This window comes from Podarcis tiliguerta (assembly GCF_965153285.1).
Source record: "Podarcis tiliguerta genome assembly, chromosome: 3".
In the NCBI taxonomy this organism is placed as follows: Eukaryota; Metazoa; Chordata; class Lepidosauria; order Squamata; family Lacertidae; genus Podarcis; species Podarcis tiliguerta.
This window is the reverse complement of record NC_139536.1, coordinates 48348886-48376058: the sequence shown is the minus strand read 5'-3', so window position 1 is coordinate 48376058 and position 27173 is coordinate 48348886. Positions and strand designations below refer to the sequence as shown.

General features: G+C 43.1%; 2 protein-coding genes across 6 annotated transcripts; both read left to right on the top strand.

Moving 5' to 3' along the window:
- Nucleotides 1-844: 844 nt before the first annotated feature.
- On the top strand, nt 845-24267 carry LOC310674669 (sulfotransferase 6B1-like). Of its 4 annotated transcripts, none has more exons than XM_083434284.1 (8): nt 845-1438; nt 5018-5270; nt 6802-6947; nt 7388-7477; nt 7599-7722; nt 8261-8355; nt 9966-10122; nt 11593-12716. In XM_083434284.1, the coding sequence occupies exons 2-8, from the start codon at nt 5069-5071 to the stop codon at nt 11721-11723; spliced, it is 945 nt and encodes a 314-aa protein (XP_083290410.1). In that variant the 5' UTR covers nt 845-1438; nt 5018-5068; the 3' UTR covers nt 11724-12716. The 4 variants fall into 4 exon arrangements, 3 of the variants coding, with proteins under 3 accessions (XP_083290410.1, XP_083290409.1, XP_083290411.1); XR_014509693.1 differs by lacking the exon at nt 845-1438 and adding an exon at nt 23562-24267 and having other exon boundaries at nt 4821-5270; nt 11593-11825; XM_083434283.1 differs by lacking the exon at nt 845-1438 and having other exon boundaries at nt 4821-5270.
- LOC310674670 (sulfotransferase 6B1-like) lies at nt 14296-24267 on the top strand. 2 transcript variants are annotated; one of them, XM_083434286.1, is made up of 7 exons: nt 14316-14875; nt 16470-16615; nt 17874-17963; nt 18085-18208; nt 20647-20741; nt 21909-22065; nt 23251-24267. In XM_083434286.1, the coding sequence occupies exons 1-7, from the start codon at nt 14677-14679 to the stop codon at nt 23379-23381; spliced, it is 942 nt and encodes a 313-aa protein (XP_083290412.1). In that variant the 5' UTR covers nt 14316-14676; the 3' UTR covers nt 23382-24267. The 2 variants fall into 2 exon arrangements, 1 of the variants encoding a protein (XP_083290412.1); XR_014509694.1 differs by lacking the exons at nt 20647-20741; nt 21909-22065; nt 23251-24267 and adding an exon at nt 18865-19301 and having other exon boundaries at nt 14296-14875; nt 18085-18557.
- Nucleotides 24268-27173: the final 2906 nt, after the last annotated feature.

The window sequence follows — 27173 nt, the reverse complement described above, 5'->3', positions numbered from 1 at the left end:
TCTGCTCACACCAGCAATCTGTGCTGGAATGTAAACAGTCATGTGACATGTAACAAACCACATATCTGCAGCAAAGGTGTAATTCCCAACAAGCGTGACCCCCGTGGGGACTGCCGTCTGGGGGAGTGCCTTCAGCCCTGACCCCACCTGGGCACACAGACATGGTCACTCCCCCTGGATCCCTTTAACGGGATACCCCAGCATTTGGAGGGGCAGGCAGAGACTACAACCTCCCCTCCATCCAAAACAAAGGATTGACCCAATGCCAAACTGGTTGTGACAATTGCTGGGAGGTAAGCAAAACCACCAGGTCGGTGCCAATTAGCCCGGTGGGCAAATTCCTACCCGGCCCCATAAAGAACAGCCACAGCAAAGTCATTGACTATCAGCTTAAACTGAGGGTGGATGGGCAGGGAGGAAAACCCGGCGAAGGAACAAACAGGTAGTGCCCCAGGTGCGGGCTGCTTAAATGGGCAATGGGTGGATCTGAGGGAAGCCTACCTGCTCTGTTGGCTCTGCCCCCTGGCTCAGCCCAAGTCGCCAGCCTGCATCCCCATTCACCAAACCGGGGTGCAGGCTAGGATCCAGTTCCTGATAGGCGAAGGGGGCTTAAGCCCCCACCGTCTACCAAGTAGGGCGCCACTGTTTCAGTTCCCTCGTCGGGGCCCCTGTGAAGCCTTTGCCATCCTGTAACGCTGCCGCACAAAGAGGGGTGAGCAGACTTGTGTGGTATCATTCACCTAATTCAGGCACCCCCAAACTCGACCCTCCAGTTGTTTTGGGACTACAATTCCCATCATCCCTGACCATTGGTCCTGTTAGGGATGATGGGAGTTGTAGTCCCAAAAACCTCTGGAGGGCCTCAAACATTCGGGATGCCTGACCTAATTACTAGAACAGAAAGAAGAAAGACTTCCTAAGCTGGAAAATGTTTAAGAATTTTAATTTCCATTTTTAAATTTGGTATAATGATTTTGAAGACTACTTTTTTGAGCAGATTATGTTTTGCATATGACAAATTTAAAAGTTAAAAAATAGAGTGACAGATGTATCTGGACTGGAGACAGATATGAATAACTACTGGATTTCACATATTCAGAAATGGAGGTTCTATCGCTTTGTCCCAGAAGTGAAAGCAGTTTACTGGAATCTGCACAGTACTTAACTGTGGGATGTATCACCCCTGAAGCAGTCAAATGCAAAATTTTCCTTTTGCCTAGAGTGGACACGCAGGGGAATGTGGCTCCAGTTCCTGTCATACCTGCTCTGGAGCCTCCTCCCCTTGTGTGTGACCAGGTAGATGGGCATGGACCTCCTCTTCTGGCTCTTCCTTACAGAGGACAGAAAGTCTGCAGCCCAGCTCAGACTTCTTTTCTCCACAAATGTAAATGTAAGCACAAGATAAAGCCTACCTTTAGATTACTGCTGTGAACTGAATGTAAGTCAACTTTACTCTTATTTTTAAAGAAGACTGTTGTGTTGTTGTTGTTGTTGTTGTTGTTGTTGTTGTTGTTGTTATTATTATTATTATTATTATTATTATTATTATTTTAAAAGGGAAATAAAGGGGAAACTTACCAGGAACAAGCCAGACCAGACAAGCCAGACTACATTGCTTAATTTAAAAGATTCTAACAAATCATCAACTTGCTTCCAGCAATCTGCAATGGAATGTGCTCTGCTGTTTGCTCAAGTAGCGTGAGTGAGGAGGGATAATATTTAATCAATATATCCTCTCCTACCTTCCTCAACATTCTCACACTAACCAGATGTGGAGATGGCAAGAATTCAGGCTATTAGACAAATTCATAGAGAATAAGGCTACTAGTCAAAATGACTACCACTCTACCTCCACGGTCAGGGGCAGCATTTGAATCCCATTTGCTGGCAGACAAGAGCAGAAGAGGGCTCTTGCCTTCCTGTGGTTGCAGGTGGGCTTCCCATGGGGGCTTCAGAAGCTTCTGTGGGAAACCACACACCAGACTAGAGAGGCAAGAGCTCTTATGTTTCATAGGCCCTGGGGCGCCAAACGTCAAAGAGTGGGGTTTAAGTTCCGGGAAAACCAAGTTAAAGCATTTAAAACAAAGTTTTTGTGTAAAGGTGTGGAACCAAAAGTTCATACCTTCCTAGTGTGTAAAAGTTTAAGCAAACCTCGTCAGATAAATAGATAGCTCTCTTGAGACAGCAGCAGAAGACACCACCTGATATGGAATAAAAGTCTTCAACTTCATATTACTCTTTGTGCTGTCTTATGGTTTATCTTCTTGTAAAACGCTGCTAGAAAACAACACTCCAGTTGCTTGTACTCACAATACAATTTTCACTAGTGTTCCTACTGCCCTGTAAAGAGAACAACTTGTTAGGTATTTTTTTTCCCCAGCAACTGCTTTTCTGAGGTATGCTGCCTCTCTTATAGGAGATAATGTATAGCCATGCCATGACTGGTAGGGAGGGTATATATGGTAGAAGCTGATCTTTCAAGTAACCTGGTCCCAAGTCAGGTTAAAAGGATAATAACCATCATCTTAAATTGGCCGAACAAAGCAGTAGTGCAATATGATCCAACTGCCCAGTTCCATTAGTTATTCTGCAGAATCTTGGCTGTCCTTAAAGCAACCTGCCATATACCATGTCACAATAGTCTGAATAGGAAGTGACAGTGTCCAAGCTATCTCAATCCAGGTACGGTTGCTGCTTGCATTTCAGCTGAAGCTGATAGACAGAAACCACAGAGGTCCTTTTAACCACTAATGACAAAGCTGGATCAGTAACTGACCCCAGGATGTGAACCTGATTCTTTAGATGGAATGCCAACCCTGTTCAGAACAGGTTGATCCCCATTCAGCTGGGTGTATGAATCACCCACCTACAACGTTGTCATCTTGCCTGGATTGAGTTCATTCACCTTCATCCAGCCCATTGCCATGCCCAGGCATTGATTCAGGACACCCACAGTCTCCCCTGCATCTGACAGAAAAGAGAGGGAAAGCTGAGTGTCACCCATATACTGGTGATATCTCCATCCACATCTCTAGATGACCTCTCCTGGGAGTTCCCTGTAAATCAGGGTTGGGGAACCTCAGGTCCACAGGCCAAATATGGCCCCGAAGCCTCTTTATCTGGCCCTTGGGACTCTCTCCAGGCCATATCCCTCCCCAGCTACACACTCCTCTCCTCAAACCACCCCCCTCACAGGCCTTGTTTCATACCCTTCATGAGGGTTTCTATCTGGCTGGACTCTGATAATGACTCTGGCTTGCCTGGATAAATGCTAAAGTGGGCTACGTGCAGGTGTACCTAACGTAGAAAGGTAAAAATTTGCATTCATTGCTCTGTCTATAGTGGTAACTCGGGTTAAGTACTTAATTCATTCCAGAGGTCCGTTCTTAACCTGAAACTGTTCTTAACCTGAAGCACCACTTTAAATAATGGGGCCTCCTGCTGCTGCCGCACCGCCGGAGCACGATTTCTGTTCTCATCCTGAAGCAAAGTTCTTAACCCGAGGTACTATTTCTGGGTTAGTGGAGTCTGTAACCTGAAGCATATGTACCCTGAGGTACCACTGTACTTTGGCCTCTCACTCTGCCCAGCACTGGCATGTGGCTCCTGGAATGTTGCAGGAACGTGACCCTTGAGCTGCAAAGGTTTCCCAACAGCAACATTAAGTAGCTCAAGAGAAAGAACAGAAATCTGCAGGGCCCCGAAGCACAATTGTAAAGGGGGTTGAGCAACAATCCCATCTTACTCAACTCACCCGCCAAGTAGGAGTGGAACGACTGTCAAGTGCTGCCTCTCACAACCAGCTTGGAGAGCCTCCGCAGAGTGGTATAATCAATGGCTTAGAAACCCCTGAGAGGTCCAAAGGAAAGAAAGAAACAAAGAAACACACAAACACCCACCCACCTGCTTTGCCAGCAAAGGTTATCCCATAGGGCAAACAAGTCAGATTCTATCTCAAAACTAGGCTTATTGTCATTACTAAGGAGGCAGATTTGGTCTCTGGCTGATCATGGCTTCTCAATGACTAACTGCAACTTTTCATTGTTTACCACACTTATACGCAAATCTCTCTCCCCTGCTCACACACATAAGGACTGTTTTCCGAACTCCAAAACTAATTCTAATTCTGAAATGTGTGTTGGGAATGCAGGCAACATTTCAGTAGCTCCACTGCTGGGCACTATGCCTCTGAATACCAACAGCTGAGAATCGGAAGTGGGGCAAGTGGACTCATGTTCTGCTTGCAGGCTTCCCTTTGGTATCTGATTAGCCACTGTGAGAACCCGATGCCAGGTAAGATGAAATTTGAACTGATTCAGCAAAACCCTTCATAATGCTGATGACTTCTGAAAGAATTGGCAGCCCAGATGCAGTGCCGGATTTACATATAAGCTAAACAAGCTATAGCTTAGGACCCCATTCTCTTGGGCCCCCCCAAAAAAAATTAAAGGAGAAAAACCTGGATGTACATTTCCAAAATATAAGATAAAAAACAAATAAAATAAAACCTACATACAGTGTTTTGTGTTGTGTAGGCTTCTATTTTGTTATGTGCAAATGGCTTTAGATACCAATTAGGTCCATAAATTACCATATAGCATATATTCAACACAAAAAACAGCAACAATTTGTTGTTGACAAAGGACAGGTGGACATGATAAAGGGTCCCATTACCTTCAGTAGCTTAGGGCCTCATCAAACCTAAATCCGGCCCTGCACAGATGTCAAGTTAACTGGAGTTAACATAAGCTTACCAGATGTTTTTCAATGAATCCGGGGACACTCTTCAACTTCAATGGATTTTATATGGGGACTGATTTGTAAATCCGGGGACTGTCCCCAGCAAACGGGGACGTCTGCTAACCTTAAGTTAACATGCAATGGGAATGCAAAGGCTAGAGATGTTTTCTAGACATCTTCTAGCAATTTTGGTTAAACAATAACTTTACATTATGTATGCCTCAGCAGAAAGAAATTGCAACTGTGGTAATCTATTAACTTTGTTCTGTTTGGGCAGAATACAGAAAATATTAGTTTTCTTGAAGTGCCCGTCCCATCAGACACAAAGATGGCCATGAGAGGTAAACGTGGGATTGAAGTTACAGACAACATATTGGCTGATGGTGTCAATCTAGCTCCAGAAGATAAACTGTTAACCTATGATGGGATTTTGTATCCTGCTGTTGTTTGCAAGCTAGAAAATTTCCAAGCCCTTGAAACCTTTGATGCCAGAATGGATGATGTGATCCTAGTAGGATATCCTAAAACAGGTGAGTAGCCATCTTTTCCACCCTAACAAAAATGTCTTATGAAAGGCAGTATATGAAGAACATAACCATACATGGAACATATTCAGTATAAAAAACAATTTATAACGGTGCAGTTACATATAGCCAAGGTTTTACGATGAATCTATATAGCCCAACCACAATGAGGAAGGAGTCATGGGAAGAGTACTTATATGACTCTCCCTGTTTATATACTCAAAAAATGGAGAACTGTCTGGTTTGACTTCACCCCCAGACTACACATTCATGTTTGATCACTGATAATTCCATTATTGATCTAGTCAAAATAAAGTCAAGATTAAAGATTCATTTATAATAAAGGTAAAGGTACCCCTGCCCGTATGGGCCAGTCTTGACAGACTCTAGGGTTGTGCGCCCATCTCACTCAAGAGGCCGGGGGCCAGTGCTGTCTGGAGACACTTCCGGGTCACGTGGCCAGTGTGACATCGCTGCTCTGGTGAGCCAGAGCCGCACACAGAAACGCCGTTTACCTTCCCACTAGTAAGCGGTCCCTATTTATCTACTTGCACCCGGGAGTGCTTTCGAACTGCTAGGTTGGCAGACGCTGGGACTGAACAACGGGAGCACACCCCGCCGTGGGGATTCGAACCGGGGATTCGAACCTTTTGATCGGCAAGCCCTAGGCACTGAGGCTTTAACCCACAGCGCCACCCGCGTCCCTTCATTTATAATAGAATGTCCAAAATTCAGAATTGACGCATGGGCATCACGACTCTGTTCTCCACATCTTTAGATCATTTGCTTCTTCCCTCTCCCACACACTGGTGACACCAATGTGCACACGTAGTTTGATAAAACACTTCAGCAAAAACAAAGTTGTTGTGCTTGTACATGCAACTACAGCACAATGTATTTTCTGTGGGGCTGTTACTGTGCCCACATGTCCATTCAAAAAGAGTCTTGACAGAATTGTATGTGCAATTACATCAAGTTTGCTTTTTTGAGATGTCCTCAATGTCAATTTATTCATATATCAACTTATCAGTATCAATTATCATGTAATGTGAAGGGAGCAGGATGACCAATGAACTGAAGCACATATCTGCAATATTCAGAAAGAAAAAAATGGGAACATTGGTGAATTCCTAATGCATTGGTTCCTTTAGAAAGTAAACCAATTGCTTCAACATTCTGGCATCTCAACGTCCAATTAATCCAGAACTCCAAAAGTTCAGAAGGATCTCAAGCTTTGAGAGAAACCAAAGCCGACCAATTCACCCATCCCTAAGTCACAGTGCTGTAGTCCCCATCTGTCAGTCAGTAGGGGTGACACACGGATATTACCTGTATAACCACAGTCCCTGAGGTTTTCTGGTCCATACCTGCCCATGCTGTCATTGGTGAGAAGTCACCAGTAAAGGATACCAGGGGACATTTGTGGGCAGTGTCCTTGAGCAGCAGGGATTTTCATGAGCAAAATATTTAAAAGCAGCATGAAGCCAGAGTGTGCCAGTCTCAATGACATACATAAGACATAAGCCATCTGCTTCAGGTACAAATTGGCTTGAAACCATGCTCAGCGGCTTGGAAATCAGAGCTGGGAAATATACAGAAGAGGAAAAGGAAAGAAGAAAGGCTATTGAAGAGGAATTATCAGTGCCTTCACGCCTTGAGTTTGGAAATCTAGATGCATTCAAGGTTAGTTCATCAGCAATCACTGACTTTATTTCATCTCTGAAAAGCATTTTAAGCACAGTTGTTTTTTTTTTTTTAAAACACCTATTATTATTATTATTCTGCACCCATCATGCTAGGTTTCCTCAGATACTCTGGGCAGCTTACAGGAAATATAAAAACACGTGGGTGACTGTGCACACAATAAAAGATTTGTATTTATCACATGACGCATATTCAATTTTCTCCATAGAAATGGTAGCTATGCCTGAAACCGATAATTTGTGAAGGGCCCTTTGTATGTTGTCAACACTTAGGAACCGAGCAGGCGAGGAATTAAATAAATAGAATAAAAATACTTCTAGTGAAAGATCTGGAATGAAATGTTTCTGTTACATGCAATTTACAATGTAGTGAAGAAAGGAATGGATTGACCACAGTGTTTATTTCCTATCTTATTTAAGAGGATGGCGGAATTACCTTCCAGAAGGATCATAGTAACTCATCTCCCTCCTCATTTACTACCCAAATCTATTTTCAAAAGTAAAGCCAAGGTGAGTACGTACATCTTATAGTCTTTCAGCTATAATTCCTTTACAGCAGCATTCACTTAAATGTTATTTCAGAGCATTATGAGCACATTCTTAAAGCCTGATTTATATCTTTGTGTTTCAGATACTGGTGCTGATTCGGAATCCAAAGGATACAATGGTGTCTTATTTTCATTTTAACAATAACCTTTCTGTCCTTCCTAATTCAACATGGGATGCATATTTCACAGATTTTATGAATGGACAAGGTATCCTTTTTATTTTGAAAAAATCATGCAAGAATAGTTCACAGGATGGGAAGAGGTCCTGCATATGGCCCATTCTGAGGTCCAGGTTGCAGCAGAAGCTGGGAGTGTTAACCTTTGGTTAATATGCCCACTGAATCATTTCCTAGGGACTTAGGACCTAGACACTGTCATGAATGCTATGGCAACCTGTTGACTTAACTACTGTAATGTGCATTAGCTGGCGTTGCCTTTGAAGATGGGCCAGAATCGTCCATCGGTCCAGAATCTAGCAGCATGACTCGTGATAGTGGACCTTCATGAGCTGTGCTGTTTCCCAATTCGTATCTAGGCTAATTTCAAAGTTCTGGTTTCAACATTTAAATCCTACATGCAGGCACATGCATTCTTAAAACCTCAGTGTCCACATGCATGGGAAAGCAGATCCAATGAGCGTTCCCACATGTGTGTCTGCAGGCGAGTTTATGTGAGTATGCTAGCAGAGAGCCTGTTAAGTGTTAAAATGTTGATATCATGCGGCTCTTTTCTCCTTTTTATCCAGTGTGTTGGGGCTCCTACTTTGACCATGTCTCAGAATGGGACAAGTACATTGATGATGAAAATGTCATGGGCATATGTTACGAGGAACTTAAGGAGGTGAGGTTCACATTAGCCCCAGGGCTATCAAAACTAGGATTCTTTGTGAAATGCTGTCGAAGAGATAAATGCACAAGGACACTTTATAGGTGAATGTCCTGTCTGTGATGAGTGCGTACGGACTGTTAGGATCATCCTACTCTCGTGTAGGACCCTGGTAGAGACACATGCCCAACCGGCATGTTTTCTCCCTCCTGGTCAGTTGTTCGGGAGCTTCCAAAGTTTCTTCAGCCCAAACATCAGAGCGACCGATACCAAGAAGCATCAGCATGCTTAGGGATCCATAGAGTATTTGCAGTTTGCATAACAGAACTCAGTAGCACAGCATTTTGGCTAATCTACGTTTATTTACATATAATACACTCGGAGCATTCTGACTTAGCTCCTTCCTCTTTCTCATCAGATAGCAAAGAGAGAAAGAACAAAGGACAATAGTCCCACTTTCTGGAACACAGTAATACCAAAAATCCTGTCTCCTTCACTTCCCACTCTGTGGAATGAAAACATACACCGTCATGTGATAGACAACAATCCCATGACTACAAACACGGAGCAGGAATCCGAACACGGACATGCCATTTCATGCCTGACCGTTTCCTGAAATGCTCATAACACAGTTGTTGCGTAGGCTTGTGGCCTACTCTGGTAGCTAAGCCAAAGAGATGGTTTCTTCTGGCCAGAGTTTTGAGTAATGTTATTTAAAAATATAACAAAAAGAAAGGGGAAAAACATTGCCAGCTGACATACAAAAATAATAATCCATCAATCCTAAATTAAACATACAGCTTCATATGTCCATATGCCTAAATAGGTATTTAAATGAGATTGACAAAGTGTAGTGAAATCTTTGGACTACTGAGTAGTAGATGATGTTGAGACACATTATTTTTGCCCCACTATAGATGTAATGTTTTGACATATGCAATATGTTATCTCTTGGATTTTTTGTGGGGGAAAGATCAACATTCAGGATTACAAAAAAATAAAAATAAAAAATAAAAATTAACCCATCAATCCTAATTCAAGCACATAGCTTTATATGTCCATATGCCTAAATAGGTATTTAAATCAGATTGACAAAAGGGTAGTAATAGTAGTAGTAGTAATAATAATAATAATAATAATAATAATAATTTATTTATACCCCTCCCATTAGACCTGTAGTAGTAGATGCTACTAAGTTAATTTAACAGACTTATTACTTTTGCCCCACTATAGATGTAATCAGTGCTTTTTTATTGAAAAAAGTGTCAGTACTCACCAGCAAGCAGGGGGAGGAGCCAGTGGGGGGGCGTGGCCTCATGCCAAGTCTGGGCACTGAGGGCGGAGTAGCTGCTTGATGCTCCCTCATCCACCCACCCACCTAGCAGGGTGCTGCTGCTTGGGTGAAGAAGCCTCCCCTGCCTGACTTTGGGAAGGAGACAGCAGGCCTCCAGGATCCTGTCAGAGCATTGTGCCTCCTTGTCCTAAGCTGGACAAATGCTTCCGAGAGCCCTCGTGCCACCTTTCCCCCCAAAAGGTGGCAGGACTACATACTGTTGCGTACAGCTAGAATGAAAGGACTGAATATACTGTTTTGACATGTTATCTCTTGTTTTCGGGGGGGAAAGGATCCAAATTTAGGATTGCAAAAAATCGCTAAATTCTTTGGTTTTTCCGTGAACGAAGAAGAAATTAAAAGTGTTTCAGAAAATTGCAGTTTCAAAGCTATGAAGCAAAAATCCACTGAAACTCATGGAACATATGGAGATGTTCTTTTCCGCAAAGGTAAATTTCTAGGGTATGGTGGGAGTTGATAAGGTTATTCGCCAATAGTTGCCTGCTAAGTGATCACAACTATGTATAGTTACTTATCAAGTTATTTTTTGCGTAAGCTTCTTAAAGGTAGGGATGCCAAAAAGGGTTTAATTTTCAGTCCAGACCTGTGATTTCAAGGCATCCAAGTTCTTCTTCTGGTTTTTTATTTATCATTCAAGAACACAGGGTATGGGAATAGGAATCTGTATTTGATTCTATAAAATCAGCCCAGAGGTTGTTGAGGTTTGTGATGGAGAAATAGCTCCCATCATCATGCCTCTGGAATCAATATGCAGCATCCTGGGGAACTTGCTGATGCCCTATTGGGACACCCTTCTAATGCCTGCTCTGGACTCTCCTGTCCACATATCCCCCCCCCAGTAGTGGACAGCACTGAGCAACTGGGAGCCACCACTTAAATTTCCCACAATGATTTGATTCTGCCCCCTGTTTCCAAGAGCTAAGAGGGCACCAATGTTATATGAGGGACTTGGCATGGGAGGGATCCATCAGAAGGAACTATACCAAGGTCCCCCTCACACCATCAGGCAGTCCTGTCTTTTGTGTTTCCTGCTTTGGTGTCAGAAGTAGTTAAATTGGGTAATACATTTTAAAAGAGAAACAGGTGGCAATTTTTCAAATATCACTTGGACATACATCCCACAAGAGATGGTTGGAGATTGTGGAATAGGATGTCCCTGAGTCCTACCTTACAGAAGACAGTGATCTATTTTTAAGAGCTCTTCCTAGTTGTTCTCTAGCTAAAGGTGTCCTCTGTTTGAGGGCTGTCCAGTCCAAGGTTTGTTTAAAGAGCACACAAGTCACTTGGTGTATCCCCCAATCTGGTGATATGTATTTCTATTTAAATGTATGCAAATCCACTTTTTTTGACATTGCATAACTGTCTACCCTATTGTCAAGCGAGAACCAATGCACTGACCTCTTTTAAAGTTTATTTTGACTTAGTTTTAATTAACAGCTCCTGTGTGAGAGACTTATGCACGGTGAGTGGTTAATAAATAGCATGTTTCATAGTAAATCCTAACAGCAGCTGTGTGATGTTTGGCTGAGGAGCAAACGATTATGGTTCCTTTTTGTCAAGGTCAGTTACCTCCTTTAGCCAACAAATTCCAAAGGAGTCAATAGGAGCAGCAGGCTCAGTGGAACAGAGGTGAAGCAAACAGCCTTCCAACAGTGGAGCCACTGCTGCCTTGCAGGGGAAGGGAAGGCTAAGCAAATCACAAGGGTGGGGCAGCGCAGGAGCAACAGCAGAGCACCTATTGCTGCCACCACACAGTATTGACTTCATTGCTGTCTTGGCTTTCCCTTTCCAGCAAGTGGCCGTGACACTGCAAATCCACCCCACTGAAGAGACCCCAGTTTAATAAAATACCTTCTGAATATATGTTAAAACTAGTCATTTATCTTAAATGTTTGCAGGATCTGTTGGTGACTGGAAAAGCCTGTTCTCTGAATCTCAGAGCCAAGAAGTGGACAGAAGATTTAAAGAGTGTTTAGCCAAAAGCAAACTCGGAGCAAAGATGAAGTATGAGGTTTACTGCAAGAGCTGATGACGCGACCCAGATTCGAAGGGCTGCCTGTCTCCTCCATGGTCTCCTGAAACACACTTAGCTTTGTCTCTTTCTGTGTACCTGTATAGAGGAAGCCATAATGTTTCCTTGCAATTCCAGCAGTTTTGATATTTAAGCAGGTTGACCTGATTAAATAATGGATGGATGCTTGAGGAATTTGTTCTTTGTGGATCTTAATTCAAACTGACTTGACCTCTGCTCATTGACTATTGTATAAAAATTGGTTATCCTTCAGATTTCGCATTTAACTGAATTTTGCAAAGCAGCTCCCAGTTGAAACTGTGAGGTGGGCATGTGGAATCCATTTTGCAGCTCCAGTGACGCAGCATGGCTCCTGACAGCCCTGCTTCTGCGTGTCATGTTCCTCCAGGGGTTCATCACTTGCAGTGGGCAATCTTCTTCCTCTCTAGGGGCATCCCACCTGTGTTACTAGTCTAGCACGGTCCACTCAACTCTATTGAAAAAATTCTTGCTTTGTAGCTCCAAGTGGGGCTAGGTGAGCCTCAAGTTGCTATACCTTCTCTTCCAACAAGGCAACCAGCTTGCAGTTGCCACAAGTGTACTTTTGCATGTTCTCCAGGAGGAAGACAAACATGGCACAGGTGTGCATGTGTCTGCAGCAGCTTTCTCACCTCTCATGTCTCTTGGTTCTATGCATACTATGAGACAGCACCAAGGGCCTTCCTTGCTCAACACCCTCACAAATTCCCCTGTTTACGAGTCCTGGTCACAAGCTCTGGTCATAAGCTCCCAGAAGCTGCAGTCAGCTCAGTTTAACTGGTGCTAACTCCTTCCCCAACTCACTTCCTCATTCGCAGAGCCTTAGGTGCTAAACTTTGAAGGGTGGAATTTAGTCTCAGAACGCCAAGATAAAGCATTTAAAGTAAAGCTTTTACGTAAGAGTGTGGCCACAGTAGTTCATAGTATCTTCTTGTAGAATGCTGTTGTAAAATAACACTATTTTACAAACCATTGAAGTGGTGGTCTAAAATCATTTATTTGCCCTGCTATAATTTCAATCAACAGATGGCATTATGGCTCCTGTATGACTTACTGACACTTTTCATTGTTTACCACACTTACTAATTGTTTTGGGACCGAGACGGCTCTGGTTGCCCTAAAAGATGATCTCCGTAGACAACTGGATCGAGGCGGATCAGGACTGCTGATCCTTTTAGATTTGTCAGCAGCCTTTGACATGGTCGATCATGAGCTTCTGGACCACCGCCTCGCAGACGTGGGGATACAGGGCATAGCCCGTAACTGGCTGTGCTCTTTTATCTCTGGTCGGGGAGAGAGGGTGGCACTAGGGAGGGAAATGTCGTCGCACCATTCCTTGGTGTGTGGAGTGCCGCAGGGCACAATACTCTCCCCGATGCTTTTTAACATCTTTATGTGCCCCCTTGCCCAGATTGTCCGGAGCTTTGGGCTGGGCTGTCACCAATATGCTGATGACACTCAGCTCTATCTGCTGATGGATAGCCACACCAACTCAGCCACAAACGCACTGACCAGATGCTTGGAAGCTGTGGAGGGGTGGTTTCGTGGGAGCCGATTGAAACTAAATCCTTCGAAGACAGAGGTCCTATGGCTGGGTTGGGATGGCATGGGGATGAGGGACCAACTCCCTTCTCTTCCGGGGGCCCAATTAGTGCCATTGCCTTCCGTTAAGAGTTTGGGTGTAATCCTTGATGCCTCCCTTTCCATGGAGGCGCAGGTTACAGCAACAGCCAAGGTGACCTTTTTCCAGCTTCGCCGCATCAAGCAATTGGTCCCTTACCTTTCCCGCCCCGACCTGGCCACAGTGATCCATGCGATGGTCACCTCCAGGCTTGACTACTGTAATTCGCTCTACACGGGGCTGCCCTTGAAGCTGTCCCAGAAACTCCAGCGGGTGCAGAATGCTGCAGGGAGGCTCCTCACGGGGTCACTGCCATGGGAGCATATTCACCCAGTGCTTTTCAAGCTGCACTGGCTCCCGGTGAAGTACAGGGTCAGATTTAAGGTGCTGCTTTTGACCTTTAAAGCCCTGCACAGCCTAGGACCCTCATACCAAGGGACCGCCTCTCCCGGTATGCCCCACGGAGAGCCTCAAGGTCCAACACCCTAGTGGTCCCGGGCCGTAAGGAAGTTAGATTAGCTTCAACCAGAGCCAGGGCCTTTTCAACTCTGGCTCCGGCCTGGTGGAACGCTCTGCCTCATGAGACCAGGGCCCTGCAGGATCTGATTTCTTTCTGCAGGGCCTGTAAGACAGAGTTGTTCCGCCTGGTCTTTGGCTTGGAGCCATTTTGATTCCCTCCCTCTCTTTCTTTTTTCTTTTCCTTCTCCTGCGATGAGGCATTTTAATGAGGCATTTTAATATTTTAATGTTTCAATATTTTAATGTTGTATTTTAATTTTGTTTTAAGTTGTAATCATTCAACTTGTTTTTATTATTGCTTGTTAGCCGCCCTGAGCCCGGCCTTGGCTGGGGAGGGCGGGGTATAAATAAAATATCATTATTATTGTTGTTGTTGTTGTTGTTGTTGTTGTTGTTGTTGTTGTTGTCTCTCTCGCCTGCTTCACACACACAGTGCCTGTTTTCTGAGTACACTAAACCAATTTCTGTGAGAACCTGATGCTAGGTAAGATGGCTTTTGAACTGATCCAGCAAAACTATTCTTGATGCTGATGAGTTCTGAAATAATCAGAAGCCCAAATGTCAAGGACAGCTGTGAACATGGAATGGGAAATGTAATGCTAGAGGTACTTTACAGGCATCTTGGTTAAACAGTAACACTGTGAACTTCATCACCAGATATGAATCGTAATCTTGGTAATATATTAACTTTTTCTGATCAACATAAGTATTACCATAATCTGTTCAGGCAGAATAGCTCAAATCTCAATCTTCATCAATCTTCATCAAGTGTCCATCCTGCCAGATACAAAGATGAACATGAACAGGAAACGTATTGAAATTCTGGACAAGTTTTTGGCTGATGGTGACAAGCTAGCTCCAGAAGATAAGCTATTTACCTATAAAGGGATTTTGTATCCTCTTGCTGTTTGCAAGCTAGAAAATTTCCAAGCTCTTGAAACCTTTGAAGCCAGAACGGATGATGTGATCCTGGTAGGATATCCTAAAACAGGTGAGTAGCCATCTTTTCCACCCTAACAAAAATGTCTTATGAAAGGCAGTATATGAAGAACATAACCATACATGGAACATATTCTGTATAAAAAACAAATTACACAGGTGCAGTTACATATAGCCAAGGAATCTAAATAGCCCAACCATGATGAGGTAAGAGTCACAGGAGGAGTACTTATATGACTCTCCCTACAGTGGTACCTCAGGTTAAGTACTTAATTCATTCTGGAGGTCTGTACTTAACTTGAAACTGTTCTTAACCTGAAGCACCACTTTAGCTAATGGGGCCTCCCGCTGCTGCCACGCCGCCGGAGCACGATTTCTGTTCTCATCCTGAAGCAAAGTGCTTAACCTGAAGCACTATTTCTGGGTTAACAGAGTCTGTAACCTGAAGCGTATGTAACCTGAAGTGTATGTAACCCGAGGTACCACTGTATTTATATACAAAAAAATGGAGAACTGTCTGATTTGGCTTCACCCCCAGCCTAGACATTCATGTCTGACCATTAATAATTCCATTACTGTCAGGAGGCAGAGGAACCAACCCCCGTGGCAGGTTGCCAGGAATGGGTAAGACAAGGAAAAGTTCTTACCATCTGCCTTTTATTCAACGTTTACAGAGAGAGGCTTGGAAACGCAGCCTCTTGGAATAATGGCGTTGCCCCGAGTAAATCTCTCCTCTCCTCCTCTCCCACTTCCTCATTCGTCATCTATTCTACGGGTGGTGCTGAGGGCTCTTTGCTTCTGAGCCCTCCGCTCTCCTACTTTCAAGGCTCACCAGGTTCTGGGAGGGAGGGTCTGGAATGCTTTCTAAAGTCACATGTGGAATAGATTCCTATCCTTATGGTTACATCTCCAGTACAGTGGTGCCTCGCAAGACGAAATTAATTCGTTCCGCGAGTCTCTTCGTCTAGCGGTTTTTTCGTCTTGCGAAGCAACCCTATTAGCGGATTAGCGGATTAGCGCTATTAGCGGTTTAGCGGCTATTAAACCCTATTAGTGGCTATTAAAGGCTTAGCGGATTAGCTGCTAAAAGGCTATTAGCGGTTTAGTGGCTTAGAAAAAGGGGGTGGGGAGCAGAAAAAAAATCTCAAGACTCGCAAGACATTTTCGTCTTGCGAAGCAAGCCCATAGGGAAATTCGTCCTGCGAAGCGCATCGAAAAACGGAAAACCCTTTCGTCTAGCGGGTTTTCCGTCTTGCGAGGCATTCGTCTTGCGGGGCACCACTGTACTTACTACTGATCTTTTTTGTTCATTTTCACCAATTTTGATGGAGTGAGGTACCACCTATACATCATTTTTAAAAAGTTTTCTTTCTTTAAATAGCAGGCTGTAAATTTGATTTCATATTTCCAAAGATTTTCCCATTTCTCCAATTCTACTGTATATCTGAAGTCTTGGGCCCATTTTACCCTTACATCCTTACATCCTTAACAATTTCATCCTTTAAATGCCAATTTAATCATAACTTATACATTTTGGATAAATTCTTTATTTGTGGACAATGTCCTTGAGCAGCAGGGATTTCCATGAGCAAGTTATTAAAAAGAAGCATGAAGCACATGCCCCAGACATTTTGCATCTCATTCAGGTACAAACTGGCTTGAAACCATGCTACGTGACTTGGAATTCAGGGCTGGGAAATATACAGAAGAGGAAAATAAAAGAAGAATGGCAATTGAAGAGGAATTGGCAGTGCCTCCACGTCTTGAGTTTAGAAATCTAGATGCATTCAAGGTTAGTTCATCAGCAATCAGCACCATCACTGACATTAATTAGTCTCTGAAAAGCAGACATATAGTGCTCATTGTCTAGGAGAACCACTCTTTTAAAAATGAGTTTAGGAAGCATCAGACCCCCTTGAATGGTGTACAGATCTCTGTCACCCAAGGAGCAGACATTTGGATTCCTGTGCTAGAGGGAAATAACATTGCCCTTTCTCCATACATGATACCTCAGGATAAATAAGCTTCAGGTTGAGCGTTTTCAGGTTGCACTATGCAGTGACCCGGAAGTAATGGAGCGTGTTACTTCCGGTCAAAATGCCGTCACGCGCATGTGCGGAAGCGGCAAAACGTGACCTGCGCACGCACAGACACGCTGTCGCATCTTGCGTTCTGTTTGGGATGTGAACGGGGCTCCGGAACGGATCCTGTTTGCAACCTGAGGTACCACTGTATAAGAAGCTGCTGCTTGGTGGCAGTTGGCCAGGTGATTATGTAGCGTCATCCTGAGGGGCATAGATGGCCAAGCCAAAGTATCCATGGCCTGATGGACCCAGTGTCTCTGCGGCAAGTTTATTTATGTATTTATTTTCTGAACTTGTTTCATGTCATTTCATGGTACAGTCGCATGTATTCCCATCTCTGACTGTTATTCTTTTTAGCTTAAGAGTAGATTGAAGACATGGGGCATAATAATAACATGTACCAGGGAGGTACAACCTCACCTGAAGTCATGGAAGAGGGTTTGCAATTTTTGTTTGGTTTAGATTGGAGATGCACTTTCCCCTGCAGATGTTGATTTCACTGTGCCATTTGTATTAACAGCAGCACGAATAAACCGTTATGTAAGCTGAGAAATCTGCCAGTTCCAGAAATCTAGCTCATCATCATGTTTCTTTTTCCTTTTTCCTGGTCAGTTGGCAGTTTATCCATCATTATTTAAGACCAGTTTTTTTAAAAAAAATAACTGGAAAATACTGATAACTGTGCACACAATCAAAGAGTTGTATTCACATGACACGTATTCAAAAAATGTTTCCCAGAAAAGTGGTAGCTGTGCTTGAAAATCAGAATTGGGAAGAGCGCTTTGTGTGTTATGTAGACATATAGGAACCAAGCAGGCTAGGGATTAAATAAATAAAATAAAAATAGATCTAGTGAAAAATCTGGAAGGAAATGTTTCCATTGCAATCCATACTATGATGTAATGAAGAAATGAACTGATTAAATTCAAAATTTGACCACAGTGTTTATTTCCTATCTTATTTAAGAGGATGGCGAAATTACCTTCCAGAAGGATCATAGTAACTCATCTCCCTCCTCATTTACTACCCAAATCTATTTTCAAAAGTAAAGCCAAGGTGAGTACATATATTTTACAGTCTTTCAGCTATAATTCCTTTACAACAGCATTCACTTAAATGTTATTTCAGAGCATTAAGGGCACAATCTTAAAGTGTGATTTATATCTTTGTGTTTCAGATACTGGTGCTGATTCGGAATCCCAAAGATACAGTGGTGTCTTATTTTCATTTCAACAATAATTTTCCTGGCTTTCCTAATGCAACATGGGATGCATATTTCACAGATTTTATGAATGGACAAGGTATCCTTTTTATTTTACAGCAAATGTCAAAAATAATATATGCAAGAGTAGTTCATGGTATGGGAAGAGGTGCTGGATCCAGCACCCCATTTTGTTATCTAGGTGGCAGCAGAAGCCGAGAGTGTGTACTGTCCGCTCTGGTTAATATGCCAGCTTCATCCTTTCCCAGAGACTTAGGACCTAGACATGGTCAGGAATGCTATGGAAAGAAGGGAGCCAACTTGAATAAAATATTGGGAGGGGCAGGTAAGCCCTGCCCCACATAATCAATCTCGGGATTTGCACACAGACACAATTTGAATGGAAATGTCCATCAACTTTGGGTGGGAGCTCAAATATTTTATGGAGGGTGGGGGGGAGGGCGATGGGACCTCGGCCTTTAGGAGTTGGCTCCAATGTATGATAACAGCTTGACTTGACTACTCTAGTGTGCTTTTACCTGGTTCTGCCTTTGAAGATGGACCGGCAACATCAATCACTCCAGAATCTAGCGGCATAACTTCTGTTGGATGCTAACCTTTGGTCACATGTAACCTGATGATGATGATGATGATAATAATAATAATAATAATAATAATAATAATAATAATAATAATAATTTATTTATACACTGCCAATCTGGCTGGATTTCCCCAGCCACTCCGGGCATCTTCCAGCAAAATATTAAATACAATAATTCATCAAATATAAAAAGCGTCCCTAAACAGGGCTGCCTTCAGATGTCTTCTAAAAGACAGATAGTTGCTTATTTCTTTGACATCTGTTGGGCGGGTGTTCCACAGGGTGGGTGCCACTACCAAGAAAACCCTCTGCCTGGTTCCCTGTAACTTCACTTCTCGAAGGCCCTCGGCGCTGGACCTCAGTGTCCTGACCCTAGACCTTCATGAGCTGCGCTGTTTGGCAGTTCGTATCTAAGCTAATTTCAGTGTGCTGGTTTCAACATTTAAAATCCTATATTATCAGGGCGGGTATTGGGAGCAGGTCAGCAATAACTCACAATGTGTCGGTGAAGTTAACTCTTTATTCAAAGAGACAAAACAGCTCAGGTCTAGTGAGCACAGCAACTCCTCCCATTAGATCTTGCCCCAATGAAATTTACGGGTTATCTGAAAAGCATATGTGATGAACAGACAACTCTTGTAGGTTTTCAAGATGTTCTGTGAAAAATTGAGGAATAATGTAAAAAAGAAATAAGATCGGGGAGGGTATATTTAAAGGCCATATTAAAATTAGGAAATGCGTAAATAAAACAATTAAAATGGAAGATTGGCAGAGAAACTGATGGAAGTCAAAAAAGAGGAATTGGTGATAAAATGTGATAAGGTTGTATAAATTTGTATTTGAAAATGAATAAAAATATTATATATATAAAAAAGATTTTGCCCCATTGACGCAGTTGCAAGGACTAAAAGTCCCCCCGCCTTCGCGCAGCTGCCTAAGACTACTCCTCCCCCAATTCCTTTCCAAGCAATCTGAGGCTCCATCACCCTGCCTGCCTCTACTCTGCCCTCTTCATACCCTTGCGGGTTCTGGGAGACCAGGGGGGTACCTAGTTGCAGCAGGAGGGGAAGACCCCCTGGATTCTTCAGCAGCCTGCCTGATCTTTGCCTCTTGACGCCTCTCCTCTCTAGTCTCCACTTCTGCCTCTGATTCTGGACTGCTCTCTGCCCCAGCCTCTTCCTGCTCACTAAACCCTTTCTCCTCTTCAGCTTCTGACACCCCATCTTCCCAGCCTGCTGCCTCTTCTCCCTCTGACAACTCATCATTGTCCCACCACCAATCCCCAGGCTCTGAGTTGTCATCACTTGGAGGTTCCCTTTGGGGTTCCCCAGCCTCTCACCACTCCTGTGCATCCAACCAGACCATGACAGCCATCATGTACATGCCTTCCTAAAACATCCATGTCCCCATGAATGGGAATGCCAGTCCAATGAGAGTTCCCACATGTTTGTATGCAGGTGAGTTTATGTGTGTATGCTAGCGGTGAGCTTAAAGTTCTTAGATAGTTTTTGCGTTAAGGATCTAAGGTGTATGTGTGAATTCTAGGGGGCTCTGGGCATGGAAGAAACCAGGGATAATGCCACAAAAATGGTGAAGATGTTTTGGCGAGCTTACTCTGGTAGGGTACTGGTGGGTCACACATTCTTTCCATTCAGAATGACATAAAATGCTCTGTCTGGATTTGGGAGAAAAGTTGAAAAATAAAACCACTAGCTTCTGCGCACCAAAAGGAAACCGCTAAGAACCTCTTAAACCCCCACACAAAAAGGAAAAACTGATGAAATGCTCCTCTAATTTGTATAGTTTCTACTTCAATGTGTTTGTTGTGGAAAACAGTGCTGCTTCCCCCAGCAATTCTAATTTGTATAGCTGAATTTGCTTATAATGATAAGTTTAAAATGTTGATATCATGCAGCTCTCTTCTCCTTTTTATCCAGTGTGCTGGGGCTCCTACTTTGACCATGTCTCAGAATGGGACAAGTATGTTGATGATGAAAATGTCATGGGCATATGTTACGAAGAACTTAAGGAGGTGAGGTTCACATTAGCCCCAGGGCTATCAAAACTAGGTTTCTTTGTGAAATGCTGTCGAAGAGATAAATGCACAAGGACACTTTATAGGTGAATACCCTGTCTGTGATGAGTGCGTACGGACTGTTAGGATCGTCCTACTCTCGTGTAGGACCCTGGTAGAGACACATGCCCAACTGGCATGTTTTCTCCCTCCTGGTCTGTAGTTCGGGAGCTTCCAAATTTTCTTCAGCCCAAACATCACAGCAACCGATACCAAGAAGCATCAGCACACTTAGGGATCTACAGAGTATTTGCAGTTTGCGTAACAGAACTCAGTAGCACAGCATTTTGGCTAATTGCGTTCATTTATTAATACACTCAGAGCATTCTGACTTAGCTCCTTCCTCTTTCTCATCAGATAGCAAAGAGAGAAAGAACAAAGGACAATAATCCCACTTTCCGGAACACAGTAATACCAAAACATCATGTCTCCTTCACTTCCCACTCTGTGGAATGAAAACATACACCGTCATGTGATAGACAGCAATCCCATGACTGCAAACATGGAGCAGGAATCTGAACACAGACGTGTCATTACATGTCTGACTGTTTTCTGAAATGCTCATAACACAGTTGTTGTGTAGGCTTGTGGCCTACGCTGGCAGCTAAGCCAAAGAGATGGTTTCTTCTGGCCAGAGTTTTGAAAGCAAAAGCATGTATTAGGCGAGAATACCTCTCAACGGATACCTAGGTCACTCTACACCTGTCACTATTACAAGGCCAGGAGGAAGCAGGGCTGATAGCACAGCTGAAGAACCCACTTGAGTGAGTTTCTTTTTATATGACATTGGTCTCCACCTTCAGTGTAGAGTTAAAACATCATTTTTATTTTTATATTTTTAAGTAATATTATTTAAATATATAACAAAAAGAAAGGGGGAAAACATTGCCAGCTGACATACAAAAGTAATAATCCATCAATCCTAATTTAAACATATAGCTTCATATGTCCATATGCCTAAATAGGTATTTAAATGAGATCGACAAAAGGGTAGTGAAATCTTTGGACTACTGAGTAGTAGATGATGTTGGGTTAATTTAACAGACACATTACTTTTGCTCTACTATAGATGTAATGTTTTTGACAAATGCAATATGCTCTCTCTTGTTTATGAAAAAACAAAAGGATCTACATTCAGGATTGCAAAAAATAGCTAAATTCTTTGGGTTTTCCCTGACTGAAGAAGAAATTAAAAGTGTTGCTGAAAAAGGCAGTTTCAAAGCTATGAAGCAGAAATCTGCTGAAACTCATGGAGCATTTGGAGATGTTCTTTTCCGCAAAGGTAAATTTCTAGGGTATGGTGGGAGTTAATAAGACTGTTCACCAATAGTTGCCTGCTAAGTGATCACAACTATGTACAGTTACTTATCAAGTTATATTTTGTGTATGCTTTTGTAAAGTAGGGATGCCACAAAGGGTTGCAAGGTTTAATTTTCAGTCCAGACCTGTGATTTCAAGGCAAGTTACCATTCTGTGTTATCATTCAAGAACACAGGGTATGGGATTAGGAATCTGTATTTGATTCTATAAAATCAGCCCAGAAGTTGTTGAGGTTTGTGATGGAGAAATAGCTCCCATCATCATGCCTCTGGAATCAATATGCAGCATCCTGGGGAACTTGCTCATGCCCTATTGGGACCCCCTTCTAATGCCTGCTCTGGACTCTCCTGTCCACATACCCCCCCCCCCAGTAGTGGACAGCACTGAGCAACTGGGAGCCACCACTTAAATTTCCCACAATGATTTGATTCTGCCCCCTGTTTCCAAGAGCTAAGAGGGCACCAATGTTATATGAGGGACTTGGCATGGGAGGGATCCATCAGAAGGAACTATACCAAGGTCCCCCTCACACCATCAGGCAGTCCTGTCTTTTGTGTTTCCTGCTTTGGTGTCAGAAGTAGTTAAATTGGATAATACATTTTAAAAGAGAAACAGGTGGTGATTTTTCAAATATCACTTGGACATACATCCCACAAGAGATGGTTGGAGATTGTGGAATAGGATGTCCCTGAGTCCTACCTTACAGAAGACAGTGATCTATTTTTAAGAGCTGTTCCTAGTCGTTCTCTAGCTAAAGGTGTCCTCTGTTTGAGGGCTGTCGAGTCCAAGGTTGGCAAGTCACTTGGGGTATTCCTCAATCTGGTGAGATGTATTTCTATTCAAATGTATGCAAATCTACTTTTTTTGCATAATCATCTACCCTATTGTCAAGCGAGAACCAATCCACTATCCTCTTTTAAAGTTAAAATGGACTTAGTTGTAATGAAAAGTTCCTTTGTAAAAGACTGCCATCGCACTGCCATAGTTTTGCAGTTGTCTTGGCCGTCTGCTCCCTTCTCAAGCAAGTCGCAGTGACACTGCGTCTGGGAAGTCATTGCTGCAAATCCACCCCACTGAAGAGTCTCCAGCTTAATAAAATACTTCTGAATATATGTTACAACTATTCATTTATCTTAAACATTTGCAGGATCTGTTGGTGACTGGAAAAGCCTGTTCTCAGAATCTCAGAACCAAGAAATGGACAGAAGGTTTGAAGAGCGTTTAGCCAAAAGCAAACTAGGAGCAAAGATGAAGTATGAGGTTTACTGCAAGATCTGAGGAGGCAACCTATATTTGAAGGGCTGCCTGCTTGCTGCATTGTCTCTTGGAATATTTTGATGATGATGATGATGATGATGATAAATAATAATTATTAATAATAATAATAATAATAATAATAATAATAATAATAATAATAAATATATATTTATACCCCCATGTGTCAATACATTGATGGAGCCGTAATGTTTCCTGTGTCTTGCAATTTCAGCAGTTTTGATATTTAAGTAGGATGGCCTGTTTAAATTATGGATGCTTGAGGAATTTGTTCTTTGTGGGTCTTAATTCAAACTGACTTGATCTCTGCTCATGGACTATTATATGAATCAGAACATAGTTATCCTTCAGATTTTGCTTTCCCCTGAACATTGCAAAGCAGCTTCCAGTTGAAACTATGTTTTATAATGTGTCAGGGACTGGGCAGAGGAGGAATGGTGGAGACTGCCTCCCCAGCCTGACCCTTCCAGAGAAGAGGAAGATAGTTCAGAATTACAGGAGGGGTTTGAGGGAGGTCACAGCTCAGAGGCAGATGAGGGGAAAAGCTGGGAAATAATGGGAGAGGAGGAGGAGGAGGAGGAGGAGGAGGAGGAGAAGGAGGAGGAGGAAGAAGAAGAAGAAGGGGAGCAACAGCTGACGGACTCAGTTTCTTTAGAAAGCATTCTGGATTCCCCCTCCCAGAATCCAGTGAGACTTGAAAGTAGGAGAGCAAAGAGCTCAAAGGCAGAGGGCACTTTTCAGCACCTGAAGGAGAGACTATGAGATTGACAAATGAGGAAGCGGGAGAGACGGAGGGGATGGAGATTCACTCGGGATGATGCCATTATTCTGAAAGGCTACATTCCCAAGCCTCTCTCTGTGAATATTGAATAAAAGCAGATGTAAAGGACTTTTCCTTGTCTTGTCCGTTCCTGGCAACCTGCTGTGGGGGTTGGTTTCTCTACCGCCTGACAGAATGCATATTTTAAGAAGAAATGCACTTAGAATGCACATGTTAAGAAGAAATACAATGTATATTTTAAGAGGTCTTCCCCTCACACCCTCCCTTTAGGCAAGCTGTTTGGGAAGTTTATTTGGGGCACAGGCATAAAGCCGCATATTGCTTTTTCTAAATTAAGCTCACAGTTGCACAAAGAAGATCTACTCTCCCCAATTTATGTATTACAAAGCGTAATTGATTTCCCAGGCTATGTTAGATCAGAATTAGACTCTAATGCACCTGAATGGGCCAGGATAGATACTGATGATCTAGTGCCATTTCAATATAGATAATGCTAAATGAGCCTTCTGTATCAGGCCAAGGGCCTCTCTAATCCATCATTCTGTTCTCACCTTGGACAACCAGCTGCAGAAGTCACTTACTCTGGAATTGCTCGATAGTTGCACCCTTTTGAAAAGAAGTTCTGAGAAGGATGAAGATGACTTAAAGAACTTCTGTTACCCTGGGAGACATACAAGCTTTGTACATTCCAGATCTATCAGGGGCCAGAATCGAAGGTATAGTTTGAAAAGGCCACATTAGTTGTGAAATAAATCACAATGCAGAACTGGAAAGCCATTGGAAGCTCATCCATCTGTCTCGGGAGACAACTGAAGGGTGCACTTTCAGGGTTAAAGTCAAACCATTGGAGAGTGACAGCGTTTTCTGTGGCTGTAGAGACCGATATGGAGGAGATACGTTTTGTTGCAGGTTGGGCGGATGAAGGTGTCAGGTTTTGCTGCTACAGGTGCATAATAATGATAATAATAATAATAATAATAATAATAATAATAATAATAATAATAATTTATACCCCGCCCATCTGGCTGGGTTTCCCCAGCCACTCTGGGTGTCTTCCAGCAAAATATTAAAATACAGTAATTCATCAAATATTAAAAGCTTCCCTAAACAGGGCTGCCTTCAGATGTCTTCTAAAATTCAGATAGTTGTTTATTTCCTTGACATCTAATGGGAGGGCATTCCACAGGGTGGGCGCCACTACCAAGAAGGCCCTCTGCCTGGTTCCCTGTAACCTCACTTCTCACAGGGAGGTAACCACAAGAAGGCCCTCAGAGCTGGACCTCAGTGGGGGGCAGAATGGTGGGGGTGGAAACGCTCCTTCAGATATACTGGGCCGAGGCCATTTAGGGTTTTAAAGTATGGTTACCAGATTTTTTTCAATGAATTCGGAGCACTTTTTTTTCTGAAGCCCTAGTAGCAACAGGGTGTCATTAGTGGGGATGGTGAAGGAAAAGACCCTGGGCCCAAGCACACATGCATATCGTATAAAGGTGCAAAGCCCTTCTTTCGCACCCCATAAAACATAAATGTGCAGAGTTTTCTAAAAACTGGGCAATGGAGCGCTGCCTGCCCATAACTCCCGAGCCTTCCCTGATATCATTTCCCCTTTCCCCTTTGTTTTGACAGATCAGAGGAGGCTCAGGAGTCACAGGTGGGCGGCCGTTGCCCAGGAGGGGCCAGCCTGGTAGTGCAGTTGTCTCTGGCTGGCTTCAGGAGCTGCTCGCTGCCATGGCACAGGAAAAATGACATGCGCCACAGCAGTGAGCAGCTCCTGGAGCCAGCCAGAGCCAACTGCGCTAACAGGATGGCTCCGGGCTGCTGAGGCTGCCGCTGCCACGTTTCCGGGGACAGATTTGCAAATCTGGGGACACTCCAGGGACGGAATTTGTCCAGAGACAGATCTGCAAATCCAGGGACTGTCCACGGGAACGTCTGGCAACCCTATTAAAGGTCATCACTAACACTTTGAATTGTGCTCGGAAACGTACTGGGAGCCAATGTAGGTCTTTCAAGACCGGTGTTATGTGGTCTCGGCAGCCACTCCCAGTCACCAGTCTAGCTGCCGCATTCTGGATTAGTTCTAGTTTCCAGGTCACCTTCAAAGGTAGCCCCACATAGAGCGCATTGCAGTAGCCCAAATGAGAGATAACCAGAGTATGGACCACTCTGGCAAGACAGTCCACGGCCAGGTAGGGTCTCACCCTCTCTGTGCTCCTCCTAATGGTCATTTCACCTCTGGTCAGGTTGCGAAAAAAAATGAAACCAAATTAAAGAAGGAGACACATTCATAGTAATAGGGCAAGAATTCATAGATTTTGCATGTTGGCCTAGTTTGCCTGACATGGTAAGCCAAATTTACCAGGACAATGCTGACATACAAGCTTCCACAGAGATGCTCACAATGGCTCAGTTTCCTCCTGGTCTTGTCTATTTTCTTAGGAATAAACACATGCAAAAGTGACAAGAACCGTGCTGTTTTATTGTAATTACCTTTATGTTATTTAATAGATTGTTCAAATTTGTTTATGATTTAATTCTATTAATGGTTTGTTTGTTTTAATGATTGCTTTCCGCACCCGCCTGTTTTTAGTTGTTGCTATTTTATCAGAAAGCCACCCTGAGTTCCTATCAGGGGAAAATGTGGAGTGTAAATAAATAAATGAAGAAGACGAAGAAGAAGAAAAAGAGAACCAGAAATAAACTGATTAAAATACCCATCTTTTTAAATTCCCTGGAATCAACAGACTCTTTCCCAGGCTTTCCAGGAGATGGAAGGGAATGAAAATGGGACCTTCTGAATGCAAATCTGTAGTCCAGCATTAAGCTCTGGCCCCTCCTTAATATAACATTTACAAACAAGAAACAAATTAAAATAACAACAGAAAAAATATTCAAAAAATCATTATTAATGCTATACTGACTGTCAGTCCACCAGGGGGAATATGGAATACATACAATCATAAACAAAGCCACCAGGTGTCGCCCTTTCACACTGTATGACTAATGGGTGTCCT

Coding starts and splice junctions, on each gene's coding strand:
- LOC310674669 (XM_083434284.1), top strand. CDS start 5,069: ATGGCCATGAGAGGTAAACGTGGGATTGAAGTTACAGACAACATATTG. Junction 6,948..7,387: donor GAAATCTAGATGCATTCAAG/GTTAGTTCATCA, acceptor ATCTTATTTAAG/AGGATGGCGGAATTACCTTC. Junction 7,478..7,598: donor TTTTCAAAAGTAAAGCCAAG/GTGAGTACGTAC, acceptor TTTGTGTTTCAG/ATACTGGTGCTGATTCGGAA.
- LOC310674670 (XM_083434286.1), top strand. CDS start 14,677: ATGAACATGAACAGGAAACGTATTGAAATTCTGGACAAGTTTTTGGCT. Junction 16,616..17,873: donor GAAATCTAGATGCATTCAAG/GTTAGTTCATCA, acceptor ATCTTATTTAAG/AGGATGGCGAAATTACCTTC. Junction 18,209..20,646: donor AGATTTTATGAATGGACAAG/GTATCCTTTTTA, acceptor CTTTTTATCCAG/TGTGCTGGGGCTCCTACTTT.